This window comes from Triplophysa rosa, linkage group LG8 (genome assembly GCF_024868665.1).
Source record: "Triplophysa rosa linkage group LG8, Trosa_1v2, whole genome shotgun sequence".
In the NCBI taxonomy this organism is placed as follows: Eukaryota; Metazoa; Chordata; class Actinopteri; order Cypriniformes; family Nemacheilidae; genus Triplophysa; species Triplophysa rosa.
Window position 1 is genome coordinate 18,799,964 of NC_079897.1, and position 17,071 is coordinate 18,817,034.

Consider the following 17,071-nt stretch of genomic DNA (forward strand, 5'->3'; position numbering starts at 1 on the left):
CGATATAACCTTGATACTGTATCTTTAATATTGACAGAGTTAAGGCATGTCAAAGATTGAAATCAATGTTTAGGATGCCAACTTCATATTTATTTATTGTTGTATCGTGTTTTATTGTGTTAGTTAGCCGTTTTGTTTTTGTTATTAATACTTCAATCAAAACAACCCAACTGCAGTTTGATTTAAATGACTTGGAATGCACAATAAAAAAAAAAAATGAAAATGTCTGCAAATGAACTCGTTATGTGTTAAATATTTAAACCAAACAATGTAATTACATCTGTGCCACTAGTACAGTAAAATCACCTGGCATTTTTAGAGGCATCTGGCCTCAGAATCTTCACAGCCACCAGCAGAGGGCGCCCTTTCCTGACATTAAATGGGAACTCCAGGTTTGACAGGTCCTGTGGGTTTTCAATCTCGCACAAATGTACCTAAACAGTGGCACACAATGAATAGTCAGGTATAAAGGGAATATAAGTTTACTTTTAGCTATACAATAATGAATGAAGAATTCCTTAAGGTAGAAGAGGCTTAGTCATTTGAGAATGTTTGTCTAAGCCAAAGCTGTACCTCGCCAAATTGGCCTTCTCCCAACTTTTCTTTGAATATAAGCCGTTCCCGTGGCAACTCAGGCAGTGGCGGGCAGTCAGTGGGAGTGGCTGAGAGAGCAGGGACTGCATACGTATTGTTTCCAGTAACTCCTTGTAGACTGATGATGTCAGCCTCCGCATAGTGAGGAACACTTCCCCCACCACCCGATGCTTCCCCATAATGAAGACCCGATAGACCAGGGGGCGGGGCTCCAGGGTAAGGAGGCGGACCCTCCTGAATGGGCAGGCCTTTATCAACCATGTCAATAGCACATGCTTGAAGATTAAAAAGTGACAAATGAAAATGTTATAGTAGAAAACCTTGAGTCATATAAATTAATGAGTAATTATGAACTGCAAACATGCACTTAAACATTTAAACAGATTCGAGAGGACGCGTTAAAGGTTAGTTAATTAAAAACGGAAAATTCATCATTTACTAACAATTTTTTCCATGCCACACAATAGGATTCATTCTGAACGATTATTTTCATACAATAAAAGTGAATGGTGACAGAAGCTGCCAGTTACCAAAATTCTTGTTCTTAAAACATGCTTTATTCTTGTTCATGAATACTTGAAATCTGTATAAAAATGAAAGAAAACCATATGGGTTTGGACCAACACAAGGGTAAGTAAATGACGACGGAAGCTTTATGAGTGCAAAACCCTAACATACTCCTCCACTCCCCATGGGCTCATACAACACCACATCCCTGACAAAACTACACCCTTCCATTGTTATGAACATGTTTATAACCATCTCTGCTGTTCTGGCCCGTTATATAACCCTAGCTGTTACCTTAAGGAGTTCTGGGGACTTTAACTGCTCCCCGTGGAGGGCACTACCCCCTGCCCATTTAGGGTAATATAAACCCCCTATCTCTTACCCTGGGACAGGTTTTGGGGCTTTTCTTGCTGGCTGTGGCAGTTTGTCAGCCTGTTGGGGCCATGTGTCAGGTCAGACAGGAGGAGATGATAGGCTGGGTTGTTTAACAGCAGTGCTAGGAATCCACAAATCCACAGAAACGGTACGACACCACAGAACGACACGACACAGTGTGAGGGGGTAACCACGAAAACGACACAAACGGATCGCCACAACCAAACCACACAAGACGATTAACAAACACAACACAACAACAAAACAAACAGCAAGGTGGTTAAGGGGTGACAGGGCAAACCAGTTACAAAGATGCAAACACAACAGGCAGTGTTATAATCCATAATGATGCAGGCTGTTAATCATCGTTTTCATTTGTCAGTCTGTTTTTAGACATTGTTTTATGTTGATTAATATATGAATATGAACACACAATGATTTTAAAATAGATAGATTCAGCATGACAGCAACAATGGCAGATTCATCAGTGTATGAGTGGCCATGTTGTAGGAAACGTGGAGCGTGTTGCAGAATGAGTGAAATAAAATCCCTTCCTCTCTCTCTTTCAGATAAGACAGTGGGTCTTTGTGTCCAGGTATTAGATTGTCCTTAAGTACTTTTTCCTGATGCCGTTTTGGCAGTGCTGTTTAATTCTTTATGGTGACTTGGGTTCCAGTACGATTTTCTAAGCCAGATTCTTTAACTCCTGTTTTTTGAACTGACCTAAGTCTTGTTCCTGTAGCTCGACTGCTTCAACATTGCACTAGCAGTGTAAAGGCTGTTGGTTTGATCCCCAGGAAACACAAACTGATAGAATAGTATACCTTAAATGCAATCTAAGTTGCTCTGAATAAAAACATCTGCCTAATGCATCTGTGTTTGTGTGTTACCTGCGCTGTCACACTGCTCTCGGGGTCGTAGTACAGTGCTGGGCTCCTGGTACTCTCCCTCTCTGTCATCTGGGAAAGTGTGTATACGCTGATAGCGGCTGGAGTATGTGTGCGTGTTGGTGTTGTTGATCACCACGTTGTCCGAGGGAACTGAAAGATGAACCCGTAGCTCGTCGCTGGAGAGACTACCCTGTGCCTGGATATATAAAGAAACAGCATTAAAGACTCATGAAATCAAAATAATAAATGTTGTCTGTTAACATAGAAGACATCTATATGCTAGCATGCTACGGGTCAACATTTTTAGAACATTTACTCTTTCATATTTTTTCCACATCTTAGCAAGCTCATCAAAACTAAGAGAATAATGTTGCGACAAAAAAATTGAAACAAAAAACCTTTTTCCCTGGTTTCACAGACAAGGCTTAAGACTAGTCCCAGACTAAAATGAAAGTTGAAGCTGTCTTAACTGAAAATAAATGGCCCTGCCATATCTTTAAATATATCATCTCCATTGTTTTGTCTCCAGATGCACACCAGTAATGTTTTATCTAAGGCAATTCACTAAAAGTGAATTAAATATCCTAATTTAAAGAAGTCATATGACACGGCTAAAATGAATATTATCATTTCTTTTAGATGTAATGCAATGCGTATACACGATTTAAGGTTAAAAAACGCTGTATTTTCCACATACCGTGCTTGTTTGTATCTCCTCTTTGCCCCGCCTCTCTGATTAATCGCATGTGTGTAATTAATCGCATTCAGAATAAAAGTTTGTGTTTATATAATGTCTGTGTACTATGCATATAAATTTTGTTTTAAGAGAATTAAAAACATGTATAAACCTTTATATATATTTTAAACGATTGGTAAATATAAATAAACACATGTAAATATTTCCTAAATATGTATACATGTATTTGTGTGTTTATAAATACAAAATTAATATGCACAGTACACAGAAATATATTGTGCAAACGAAACACTTTTATTCTGGATGCAATTAATGATTTAATTAATTAATGAATCACTTGACAGCCCTAATATCTTTGTTACATTTTGTCATCTTCAGTGTAGTGACCTCTTGCAGAAATGTTCTCTTGGCATTTTATCAAGCAGCTTCTTGGGGTTTTAAACAATATTAAAGTAGTTCCAACTATTCTGTGCTCTTACTGGCTGCCCATTTTTCATTAGTCAGTCAAAAAGACATTTTCATTAAATAAAGTTTTAGTTTGTAATGAAAAATATATATTTTTTGTCTACCAAGCTAATTTCAGACATTAAGCACACACCTTCAGATGAAACACTTTTTAAGATAAAAACATTTCATTTGAGTGTTCTAAAACTTTTGACCCACAGTTTGTGTCTATAAATGGACCAAAAATATTCATAACTCATTTTATTTGAGGGGCATATACAGATTTTTGTCCAATAAAACACTCTTTAGAATGAGAGTTCTCCCCACCTTGCCAAGCAGCTTCTTCCAGTATTGCCTCCACAGTATGACGACTATGACAGCCACTAGGAGCAGAATAATTCCAACCAGGCAGCCAATCAGGATGGCTGTATTGCTGCTGTCATCTTTGGCCACAGGTAGCCCCGCCCTCAGAGTGATGGTAGGAAACTCTGCACCATGAATAACAGTTTATGTGATTACAAATAACATATTCATATTTATTGCTGGCCTGATATTGAAATAATTGAAGGCCACCATAAAAACAAAGGAAATTACATTTAAAACCAATAAAAAAGGCATAAAGAAGGCAATTCAGGACCAGTGTTTACGGAGTCAAACCAAAGCCACCTCCTAATCTCAGCTATGATGGGCGGGGAAGTTAATGAGTAAATGCCTCTATGGTCACTGACACACTTCCTGTGCTCTGACTTACAGTACATACACACTCTCTCTCCGCATATGTGAAAGTGCTTATGTCTGTAAATTTAGGAGGCAGCTGTTGTTTTGGGGGTTGTAATAAACTCTGACGGGAGTAAATGAGCTGTGAGAGTGGGCACAATCCTAAAGCTGAGGGAAACATGACCAAAGACAACCAGAGCAATTTCAAAATAAATAGACTATGAAACACTAAAACAAAACAACAGCAGATTGTTAGAGCCGACAAAATGCAACCAAACCATGCAAGAAGAAAACAATCTCTTCAGGCTTTGAGATGGACACGCATGCACGCACACATAACCACCAACCACATTTTATGTGAGGGCAGGATTTTTAAATGCAAGGAAATTGAGAGGCGTCATAACATCATAATGGCCTCTGTATTGAAAAACATGCTGTAAAAAAGAGACACCGAGAGCAATCATGGAGACAATACTCTTTTCTTCCTCTTGTCTTTCTCTCTTGTTCTCTCCCTCACCTGTTGGCATGCTGCTGGGCAGCAGAAGGGTAGTGTTCATGAAGAATTCTGAAAAGATGAGGTTGGGCAGGTCAGAAGAGGGAAAATTAGATGAGAGGGTGGACGGGGCAGAGATGATGAAATATAATGGAGGAAGTGTGTGTGTGTGTGTGGTTGTTAAAGCGATTATCAAATAAAAGTTATGTCAAGATTTATTCACTCTCATGGCATCTGTACAATGAATTATTTTCCTGTCGAACACAAAGGAGGATATGTTGAGAAAAATCTCTTTGTGTCCATACAATGGAGGTCAACGGGGGCCAATGCTGTTTGGTTATCAACATTCTTCAACATAACTTCTTTTGTGTTCTGCACAAGAACGTCAAACAGGTTTGAAATGACATGAGGATGAGTAAAGGATTAAAAAATAAAGGATTAAAAAATATTTTTTTGGAAGAACTATCCCTTTAAGTTTTGTATTGTGTAAAAAATGCACAATTTTCCCAACATTTACCAGCTTTATTATCAGGACTCATAAATCAAGTATTGAAAAACAAATCGTGGCATGAGTTCTCTAAAAAATGCTGGTTCTTTAAAACGAGTTATTATTATTTTCTATACTGTCAAAAAACAACAACAATGCACTGTAATGTGTATACTATTTATGTTCATGTATGCTTGTGAGATTTCAACCACTGAGAAACAATTCCTCAAAGATGCTAAAATAATCATGAAAGGAACCAAAATCAGAAACAGAATTGTTACGCATCTTATGATTCTCTTCTCATGTTTCTAATGCGAAAATGTCCCTCGACAAGGCTTTGCACGCACACACACATGTGGCGCAGCCAGTCACATGACTCACCCGTTGAGCTGCCGGTGGCGTTCGAGAGGACTGGATGGGTGACATTGAGAGGACGAATACTGGCAGTAGGAGAAGGAAGAGATCCACTCTCAAACGGCACTGGAGATGAGAAAGATCAATGACAAAGAGAGAATCAGATATGCTCAGTCTCCGTGAACCACACCAATCACGCGGCTTTAAATTATAGCTATGGCTTTTTAATGACATTGTAAACTCCGTTAGCATACAGGTGTGAAAAATAAGGCAGAGATGACAAGTACTATTAAGGTAATGTGGTGTTTTGCTGTAGGAGGTGAGGTATGCATGTGTTGTGTACCAGAGTAGAAGCTGATCTCGCTAATGAGGAGCCAACGGCTTTCAAAAGCAAACCGGCAGCTGAGAATTTGTGCCGGTTGTCCCCCGAGAGGCAGCGAGATGGTGCGGGCCGACGGGTCGTTCATGTCTCCCAAGGGCACGTGAAGGATGAGCGGAGGCTCTGCCCACGGGCTCAACAGAGTTGCTTTAAACTTACACTCCACCCGACTGAACACCCGCACGCCCTGAATGTATCTGTTACTGCTGTGCACCTGACACACACAAAGACAGAGATAGTAAGAATCACTGAAAAGCAACTGCTAGTTGTGATGTCAGAAAATAGTAAAGGCTTATTAGCACATGAATGACCCGCTGACTATCTCAAGGGATCAGATTAACAAGACCTTCATTTCTACACTTTCATATTTTGTAGCCTAGTGGATAAACTGTGTATAGACTATTGGACTATAGGTTTGAGACACTGCCAATGTTTTTGCTTTGGATTTTAAAGGTTTTGGGTTATAATCCACCCGAACATAACCAAATTGCAGCTGGATGTTTGAGGGAGTATATCAGGAGGGGGGAACATTTGTTTGGATTCTGTTAAGTGGTTTTACTAGCACAGATAGCAAGCTGTGGAAAGGCACTAGATATGGAAGAATATTGTAAACAAATGTTTGGGACACAGAGATTATTTTGAGGGAGAAAGACAGAGTGAGGTGTCATAAATCAACTCATAATGGCATGCAAACAAGTGCATGTAGTTTTGAGAAATGTTTAACTGGGGATTCATCTGTTCCATTTAAAGGAACAGTTCACCCAAAAATGAAAATTCTGTCATCGTTTACTCACCCTCGAGCTTTGTTCAGAGTCTGATGAACACCGAGAAAGATATTTGGAAGAATGCTAGTAACCAAACAGCTCTTGGAACCCGTGACTACCATAGTAGGAAAAATGACAATGGTAGTCAAAAGTGCCCCAGAACTGTTTGCTTTCCTACATTCGTCAAAATATCTGTATTCAACAGATTTTTCCCTACTATGGTAGTCAATGGTGGCCAAGAATTGTATGTATACAAGCATTCTTCCAAATATCTTTCTGTTATTATACATATTTTTCATTAGAACAAAGACATTTATACAGATTTGGAACAAATTGAGGGTGAGTAAATGATGACAGAATTTTCATTTTGGTGCGAACTGTTCCTTTATGTATCTTTTGTAAATTAACATCAAAGCATACAGTGGTATAGAGGTGAGTCTGAAATAGTGGGGAGCCACAGGAAAAACAAAATAGCATGTTGACAAAAGACAATATTCATGGATATTGTGATGGCAGAGATAAAGGAATGTAGAGAATGCGGTCAGATACAGATCGTCAGAAGTGGTCAGCATTCCCAAAATGACGAAGCAAACAAACAAACAAAAAAACAACAGAATAATTATATGCCGACACACACAAACAAATGGCAAATAGTTATGGTTCCATAAACTGCATAAAATACAAACACTTGGATGTCTCAGAATCACACCCAACCACAAACCCACAGGCAGAGGACAAACACAAACAAATCAAATGTTCATTAAAGACCTGAAGGGTAATTTCAAGCTTCAGAGGAAATGATCATTTGTGCCCTATGAACTGACAGAAAAGAATTCTGGGATAGCAGAATGGCAGGACAGTGTACATAAGTGAAACATAAATAGTATAGAAATGTTAAATATCACAAGCACATTCAGAGAAGTAAACGTTTATTCTGAGAAACCTTAGTTGACATGTGTTTGAAAGGTCTTATCTAATTCAATACTATCCAAACAATTGTCAGTTGTTCAGATACTTCCTGGTGCCGCGCACACACACGCACACACTGACCTGCATAGTGTGAAAGATCCGTGTTTTCTCAAAGTGAAATTCAATGTCAACAGCCGGCTGCCCGAGGACGTCTTGACTCCAGCCCACATAATCATATCCTGGCCACACTCTCAACTCTTTACTCTCCATGAAATCATTCCCACCTAAAACACCATCACACAGCTGGCCTAATCCTCCAAACATCATCCTACAGAGAGAGAGAGAGACATTACAAAGATGTCAAGTCAAATTAATTTGATCGGGTCATTGGCCATACATGTGCTCACGTATATATTGGCATTTCCCTTCACGCACACATACATCTGTGAGTCACATCTGGCTAACGTCAACATTGTTAGCTAAGCTAATGCAAACATTTCTGCTCTATTATAAAAAACATCTGGGAGTGTTTTAACACAATATCCACCAATCCCACCTGACACACATAAAGAAGTGTGGGACCTGGACTTTAACATACATCACAGAGTTCACTAAAACAAGACCTGGTGGGAATTCAAAATAAGGGTCGTGACAGTTAGCTCAGAAAGGGCTCAGATGATCGTGTTTGACCAACATGAGCATAAACCAACCAACTGCTAAAGCAAAACAGACTTCAAAGTAAGTCAGCCAAATCTTACTTTTGAGCTTTAAGATATGCAGAAATCATGTCAGACTTTATGCGTATATCAGAACTTGACTCATGACTCGCTCATACATACAAAAGTCTTTTTTTGTTTGTTTAAAAGGTGTACTGAATTAAAGGTCCAGTGTGTGATTTTTGTAGGATCTATTGACAGAAATGTAATAAAATAAACATAACTATGTCTTCAGAGGTGTGTAAATACCTTACATAATGAAGCGTTATGTTTTTATTACATTAGAATGAGCTATTTCTATCTACATACACCTCGGGTCCCCTTGCATGGAATTTGCCATGTTGTTTCTACAGTAGCCCTAAACGGACAAACTGCTCTGCAGAGCGCGCTTCGTAAATACATTACTCCTTCGGCAAAGAAGCGAAAACGTGACGACATCTTAGTCTTGTGCTTCAAAAGGGAGGGATGGAGTGAGCCGTTGGTTGCAATTCGCAACCTCAACGCTAAATTTCACAAACTGGACCTTTAAGAAAGATGAAGAAATGGGATAACGTGTGCGTATTACCCTGCCTCTTTGCTGCCATCATACACAGAGTCATTAAGGTTGACAGGTGACCCAGACAGATTCATCACATGACCCACAGGAGCGGTGTATGACTTCAGTCCATCTACAAGAAAACAAAAACCCATCACTTAAAAACAAACCCTCACAAGATGTGCCAGCAGTGTCTGTAATGTGGTTGTGTGTGCGGGCTGATGAGGGATTGCCTCGAGTGAGACTCACCTTCCCAGACACAACCATAGAGCTCAACTCTTAAACACACGCTCATCACACGATCCGCCAGCGGGAAGAACCGCACCATGCGTGCTATAATGGGCGGGCCCAGGTCCTTCAGCACCACATCATATGTGTTCTCGTTCCCTGACACCACCTGAGATGAAACAGCACACATACACTACTCTAAGAAAAGTAACTTACTATTTCTAGTGTCTGGATATGTATGCGAGCATTGAGACCTCCTGCCCCCAGCGATCTCTCCAAGTAATCCAATTACGTCCATCACGAGAGTAACGAAGCCGGTAACTGCGCGCAAACTCCCGCCCGAGGCCGTCTGCATGCCGACCCTGCGTCCCTACCAGAGACAGGAAATACAGTTTGTGTAGATCCACCTGCAGGTATTCAGAACCGCTGGGGAACACAGGACCAGCTGGACACCACGCTCCATCACCTTCTCCTGTACTCAACCTATACATACATAAAAAATATGTCAATTCTAACTGGACAAAATATATTTCAACATTAACAGGTTCATACATAGGTTTTAAAAACAACACACTGTAAAATCTCCTTAGTGCTGTGAGAGCGGAAGCTAGGTAGCTGGCAGAGATTTTAACGGAAGTTCGTCATTGTCCCATATCCTATTTTAAGTTGAACACAAACGTAATTTCCTGTGTGATTGAGGTGATATGTGAAAGACGTTTGTGTGTGTTAACACTTGCATGCTGAGTTCACCTGGTTTCACTCTCTCACATGCTTGTAACAAATACACGCTCTCTCTCTCTCTGGCATTTGGTGATTAACATCTGTATGCCAGTTTATTTTCACTTTTAAACTGTTTGACACATATGTGCAGTAGGCTGAGCTGTTCGCTGGCTCAGGATCAGCAGACGACTAAACGCAAGTAACAAACCCAGTAGAAAAACACAAGTGCAGCTGAATCTCTCTCCATTGAGATCCTACAGAGCAATACACCTGAAATAATGATATCCCAGGGCTGTGTGGGTACCGTCACCTCCACAAGACTTCAGCACGGCACAACTGAGGTCCAAAATGGGAGACTGAGACATTTCACATCCAGCTTTCACTTTCCAGAAACATCCAATAGTCTCTTAGATGAAATCTTCATCCATCCAGCTCTCAGCAATTCTTTACAGATATCTATTACACATTTATCTTTCATGTGTGCCTTATGTAAGGGATAATCCATGGCTAGCCGTGCATTAAAGGATTTTAATGCATGACGTGGAGGCGAAGAACCCCCTGACGCGAAGCGGAAGCAAAGGTTATCCCACGCCTCCGAGAGGGTGGTTATCCCGCTTATACCATGGTTATTTGCCAAGTTAAAGCTTTAATTGATGTTTACAGTGTCATTTTAGATCAAACAGGTGAAAATTAATTTTAAATGTAATCAAACTGACTGGAGCTACCCGTGCGTTAAAGGCTTTTAATGCACACCTTCCAGCCAATCAGAATCCAGTATTCAAACAGACGATGGTATAATTTACAATTACCAACTTCTAAATGTGTTACTATTGTATAGTGCAGAACTGCAAATGGAACAGTTTGTACCATGTTGTATTATAATTCTGCTTTACTTTATCTGTTCTAAAACCCCTGGGAAGGATAAGCTCCAAATCCAGAAACTGCTAATCGGGCACAATGTTTGGGCCTTTTACCTTATAAATAAACATGATTTGGCTTCTCGGCAGACTGGTAAAACCTGTGCATGCTAAAGTTCAGAAAATACATAATTGCCAGACAATCAGATTGAAGCTTTCGATTTTCCAAAAGCACTTGCTATTTTTATATGCTTTTTGCCTCTGACGGTCCATAACAGGTCTGTGGGTGATCCATCTGAAGCTGAGACTACACAAACATCAGTAACCCTTCATTCCATCTCCCTCGCCTGAATCACACAAGCGTCTCACTAACAGATGGGATTAAGGTGAGGAATCCGTGAGGGACTCATTCATTTTTACACTTCACGTGTTTACTTGAATCTACTGTAAACTTGCTCGTCTCTGTCTCCAGCGGTGTGATTTCTCACAGTGCTGTGCTGTTACAAAATGTGCAACATCTAAAGAACCTTTATCACCATCAGATGAGCATCGACGTCGGTGAGACACAGAGTCACCAAAAATTTGAGATCAATCTGGTGATCCACACTCAAGATCAAATAGACACCTTTACACCAACCAAACGAAGTTCAATCAAACCCTGATCCATAACAAAACCTCCAGTGTGAAAGCAACATTAAAGGAATGCAGAAAAAGATGCTGCGCACAGCTCTACAGGACCCATGCTTGAAGCTTTTTGATCTTTTTTTAATAAATCAAGTTTTGTAATAAATAGAACGGTACTCTCCTTCATGTACTCACACGTATAGAAGGTGTTTCAGAGTGTTTTTAATTAAGACTTTCATTTTTCTTTAATTTATAAAGAAATTTATTAAAAGAAATTTCATTTTATTAAATATATTTAAATAAAAGGGAAATAATTCTTTGATCCCCTGCTGATTTTCTAAGTTTGCCTGCTTACAAAGAAATGAAGGGTCTATAATTTTTATGGTATGTTTATTTTAACTGATAGAGACAGAATATTTAAAAAAAATCAGGGGAAAAAATGTTATATAAAGGTTATAAATTGATTTGCATTTCAGTCAGTGAAAAAAGTATTTGATCCCCTACCAACTAGCAAGAATTCTGGCTCCAAAGATTGGTTATGTGCCTATATGGACCACAGATTAGTCCTGTGTCACTTTAAGAAAGTACTCCTAAATCAGCTTGTTATGTATATAAAAGATGCCTGCCAACAGAATCTGTATCTTCCAATTCAACCTCTCCAACACCATGGTACAGACCAAATAGGTTTTAAAGGATGTCAGAGACAAGATTGTAGACCTGCACAAACCTTGAATAGGCTACAGACAGAAGCTTGGTGAGAAGGAGACAACTGTTGGTGTGATTATTTGGAAATAGAAAGAAATACTAAATAACTATCAAATGCCTTTGGTCTGGAGCTCCCTGCAAGATTTCCCCAATGGGGTAAAGATGATCATGAGAAAGGTTAAAGATCAGCCCAGAACTACACAGAAGAAGCTTGTTAATGATTTCAAGACAGTTGGGAACACAGTTAGCAAGCAAAACATTGGTAACACATTGGTAACACGCTATGCCACAATAGATTGAAATCCTGAAGCACCCGCAAGGTCCTCCTGCCCAAGAAGGCCCGCCTGGCTCGTCTGAAGTTTGACAATGAACATCAAAATGAATCAGAAAAGGCTTTGGCGAAAGTGCTGGCACTGCTGTGAGACCAACATTGACTCCTGTTTTTGGAGGGAGAGAAATGCTGACTATGACCCCAAGAAAAATAATCCCTACAGAGAAGTACAGTGTTGGAAACATTCTGCTTTAGGGCTTTTTATCTCTGCTACGGGTACAGACTTCACCGCATTGAGGGGCGAGAACCTCCTCCTCTTAACTAGATCACTGAAGATGGGTCGTGCATGAGCCTTTAACATGACAAAGACCCAAAACATATTGCCAAGACAACCAAAGAGTGGCTTAAGGAGAAGCACATTAAATGTCCTAGCCAGTCTCTAGACCCTAGTCCTATAGAACATCTGTGAAGGAGGCTAAACCTCCAATTTGCTGAGAGACAGCCAAGAAACCTTAAAGATTGACAGAGGAGTGGACTAAAATGTATCCTGACACATGTGCAAACCTGGTGACCAACTATCAGAAATGTCTGACCTCTGTGCTTGCCAACAAGGGTTTCTCCACCAAGTACAAAGTTATGTTTTCTCGGGGATCAAATACTTATTTCACCGACTGAAATGCAAATCGATTTATAACCTTTATATAACATTTTTTCCCCTCATTTTTTTGTTGATATTTTGTCTCTATCAGTTAAAATAAACCTACCATAAAAATTATAGACCCTTCATTTCTTTGTAAGCAGGCAAACTTACAAAATCAACAGGGGATCAAATAATTATTTCCCTCACTGTATATACATATATAGTTCCAAAATGAGATAACTCTGTTTATTAATTTTTTCAAAAATTATGTTTTTATTATGTTATCATGTTTTTATTGTGTTTTATTGTGTTTGTTAGCTTTTTAGTTATTATGGCTTAAATCAAAACAAACCAACTGCAGTTTGATTGATATTAATTGTAATGCACAATAAAAAAACATGATTTTTGAAAATCATGTTATCTCATTTTGGAACCAAACTCTTCATATACTGTATAACTATGCTGCTGCTGTCACACTGTAAACAGTTTTTTTTTTACTTTATAGTGTAACTTTATATTTTTGCACACACAATTATTACATTTATGCATTTGACAGATGCTTTTATTCAAAGCAGATATAGTGCATTCAATATTTACTTTTTTATCAGTAGTTGTTTTTTGCATCAGTACTTATTTGTTTCCTGTTGGGTAGAATCAATGATCTTTGCATTTCTAAGGTAATGCTCTACATAAATCACAGATGTCTTGACACATTTTTCAAAGCATTGAGCATTAAAGGGGTCATATGACACGGCTAAAACGAATATTATCGTTTGTTTTAGATGTACTGCAATGTGTATACACGATTTAAGGTTCAAAAACGCTGTATTTTCCACATATTGAGCATGTTTGTATCTCCTCTTTGCCCCGCCTCTCTGAAACTTGAGGATTTTTTACAAAGCTCATCACTCTGAAAAGCGAGGTGTGCTATGAGGTTCCAAAGCAATTGTACTGACAGGTACGCCCACCTTACTTGCGTATACATTTGGGCAGTCTTAGTCAAATCATACCACGAACTGACGTAGATTTGTGGGGGTGTGGTTACACGAGGCGTTTCAGGCAGGTCTGGGTGAGCATTCGCTTTTAGGTAGAATGCATCTTTTGTTCCGACACTTAAATTTTTTCAATTTAACGTGTCTAATACATGCATAGGCAACTTATAACACACCAAAGACAGAAAAACACGTATTCGCGCCATATGACCCCTTTAACATCTGGAACGGCTTGCATTAAAATACAGACATCATATGAGATCACAGAATAAACAACAGCCCCATCCATATTTCTCTTGCTATAGCCTATCTCTTGGTCTTTCTCATGCTCTCACACAGCTGTTCTATAGCGATGTCACACACACCTAATCACAATCGCCACCATAAATCCCTGCTTCAACACCTCTCAGCACCCCATCATTTCTCATGAGCCCCACCCTCTCCCTCTGTACTCATCCTCTCCGTTTAAGGCCGTATCTCCCTCCCTCGCTTCATTTTTTCTGTAAGCTCCTCTTCTCCCCCCTGCTCAAAATCCCCCTGCTGTCTTAAACAGAATGTGGATTTAATAACAACCACATGATTCCTGTGTTGCCAAAGACAGGAACACACACACACTCTTCGTTTCATTTCAGGACTGAATGCTGACACCAAACTCTGAGCGTAATTAATTGTGTGTGTGTTTTAAGTATCTTCCTCTGTGCGGTGTTGTGTGAGCATGTCTGTTGTCTGCTAACGTGTGTGTGTGTGTGTGTGTGTGTGTGTGTGTGTGGTAATGGCCTGCATTCAGCAGCATGCGAGTCTGGTCCAGACAGACAGTGCTGTAATGTCATTACCTAATGCTCTATATCAGGATACGCACCATTACTGACATCTCATGTAACCTAATCACGTCTCCTCATGAGACTCACAGAGACCACCAACACAAACACCCACTCACAAATCACGCTAAGACAAAATGAGAATACAATTTTTATGAGCGTTATGCACACGTTCATATCAAGCACAAGATGTTTTAAAAAGCTTGCTGCGTTCTCACCTGCCGTGTTTGGCTTCAGTGGAGTCGGACCAGGCGCTGGATGCGGTGATGTCAGAGTCGGGTATGGTGCCATCCTCCATACCGAGAGCGTAACGACATTTCGCTGTGTAACACAGAGAAAACACTTCAGACAGGCACCGACAGCAACCAAAGCAAGCTTATGAGACACATCAGGAACCTGTCACGCTCATTCAGACGCACTTACAAATTGATCATTTATAAAGAATATGGTCAGATTTGTCCAAACAACTCTGCGATGTGACAAAGCGACAAGTGCAAGTCATCTTCTCTTAAAGTAATTGCGGTAAAATCTACTTAAATTGTCAGCGTAACATAAAATGACATGGATAATGGATGACATGGATTGGATACATTAAAGGGATAGTTTAATCAGAAAATCAAAATTCTTTATTTACTCATACTCATGTCAATCCAAACCTGGATTTTCTTTCCTCTGCGAAACACAAAAGAAGATATTTTGAAGAACGTTGGTAACCAAACAGCATTGGACCCCATTGACTTCCATTGTATGAACACAAAACTACCGAGACCTTTCTTAAAATATATATTTTTGTTAGAAGAAAGAGTCATATATATCAGGTTTTAAACATCATGAGGGCGAGAGATTTTTATTTTGGGTGAATTGTTTCTTAAAACACCAAACATGTATATGTAGATTTAATATAGGAACCAAGCGCTTATATTTTTCAATATCACTGCTGTCCTTCCAAAACCTCACATGTCCAAATTCGCTGTTTTTCAGAAAATGCACTGTACGTTTTACATGATTAAACACTGTATTGTCCAATTTGATAAGCACTTTGTTAATACTTTTTATTGGTTAGATATTTGCAAAACCCAGCGATAAACATAAAGAGTGACTAATAATAATGATTTATGGCAAAAAATAAAAATCACAAAATATGGAGATACAAGGTTTCAGAAACACAGCAGCGATGAAAAGCAGCTATTCCTTCTGTATTATTTAATATATTGTCATATATTAACAATATGTTATTCTAGATATTTTTTAAATATATATTAAACAATTTTATATATTGACAGTTAATATATTGGAATATAAATACAGTATATATTTTTGCATAAGGCTATGTCAGATACTGGTGTATTGTATCTTGTGTCAGAATACTTGTGTGCTTTATTATATTTCACAAAGTCTGTAAAGAGCAACGAGTTGCAAGTGCGAGAGAAAGCTTGTCTACACTTCAGATTGGCTGTCATTTTTGCCGTCAGCGTGAACGCTAAAAACACTTGTCGCTGGAATCTTGTCGTGTTGGTTAGCCAGCTCCTGGGGGCCATTTTGTACAGTAAAGCCATACACATGCACAACACTGTCAAACTCTTAAAAATACCAAAGCAGCATTGTTGGAATGCTTGCGTTGCTTTGGCAAAGCTCACACAGGTGTAGTGCAGAGAACAAAAACCAAAGGGCGAGGGAGTGAAAGAGGGATGTTATAAAATCAGGACAGCAGAGAATAATTCTGGCAGAAACACAAGGTTCGAATCATCTGCACTGATCATATTTCAGCCATGCTTCAGAGGGTGTGCCTGCCTGTCTGTCTGTCAGTGTGTGTGTGTGTGTGTGTGTGTGTGTGTTAAAACTGGGGTGATGGGTGATGTTTTGGGGGGGGACATGCTCAGTTGCTGTGAGTCATGAGATAAAAATGCTAAGGCTGGAAAACAAACCCAGCCCAGCCAGCAAGACCCTCACACACACATAGAGTCACACTGTGGACAGGTGCCTGTTTCATTACATCATCATCCTGCTGCCGCCAATAAAATGCTTTCTGCCTTCCAAACTCTCTCTTTCTCTCTATGACTCCTAACCCTTCTCGCCATCCCAACCTCACTGCTCTATCTCCAGTTAATACAGAACAGATGAGAGCTGCGTTTTACAGTCATACTGTATTATAAGGACGTATTTTAGTTTTGACACTATAGACTTGGTGACAGAAATACTGCTCCTGATCAATTTGCACCTATATATTCATCTCTCACTCCTCAAAAAAAAAACATCAATGTGACTAAATCTACAGTTTCACTGTCTCTCTTAGTTTTCCTCCTTTCTCTCTTTCTGTCTGGCGAGCTGTACGACCAGACCTTCCTCTGTTCCAGC

General features: G+C 39.5%; 1 protein-coding gene across 3 annotated transcripts in view; it reads right to left on the minus strand.

Moving 5' to 3' along the window:
* Positions 1 to 17,071, minus strand: part of ddr1 (discoidin domain receptor tyrosine kinase 1) — a 39,566-nt gene that overhangs the window by 4,110 nt on the left and 18,385 nt on the right. The window contains exons 3-15 of one of the 3 annotated variants that reach the window (XM_057340831.1): positions 14,935 to 15,037; positions 9,344 to 9,572; positions 9,111 to 9,258; positions 8,892 to 8,994; positions 7,752 to 7,938; positions 5,902 to 6,151; positions 5,586 to 5,684; positions 4,742 to 4,789; positions 3,835 to 3,995; positions 2,367 to 2,562; positions 1,484 to 1,597; positions 574 to 869; positions 307 to 434 (exon numbers count right to left, since the gene is read on the minus strand). In XM_057340831.1, the coding sequence (XP_057196814.1) occupies positions 307 to 434; positions 574 to 869; positions 1,484 to 1,597; positions 2,367 to 2,562; positions 3,835 to 3,995; positions 4,742 to 4,789; positions 5,586 to 5,684; positions 5,902 to 6,151; positions 7,752 to 7,938; positions 8,892 to 8,994; positions 9,111 to 9,258; positions 9,344 to 9,572; positions 14,935 to 15,037 (2,062 nt within the window). The remainder of the gene's footprint in view (positions 1 to 306; positions 435 to 573; positions 870 to 1,483; positions 1,598 to 2,366; positions 2,563 to 3,834; positions 3,996 to 4,741; positions 4,790 to 5,585; positions 5,685 to 5,901; positions 6,152 to 7,751; positions 7,939 to 8,891; positions 8,995 to 9,110; positions 9,259 to 9,343; positions 9,573 to 14,934; positions 15,038 to 17,071) is intronic. The other 2 variants (XM_057340832.1, XM_057340833.1) reach the window with 2 other exon arrangements.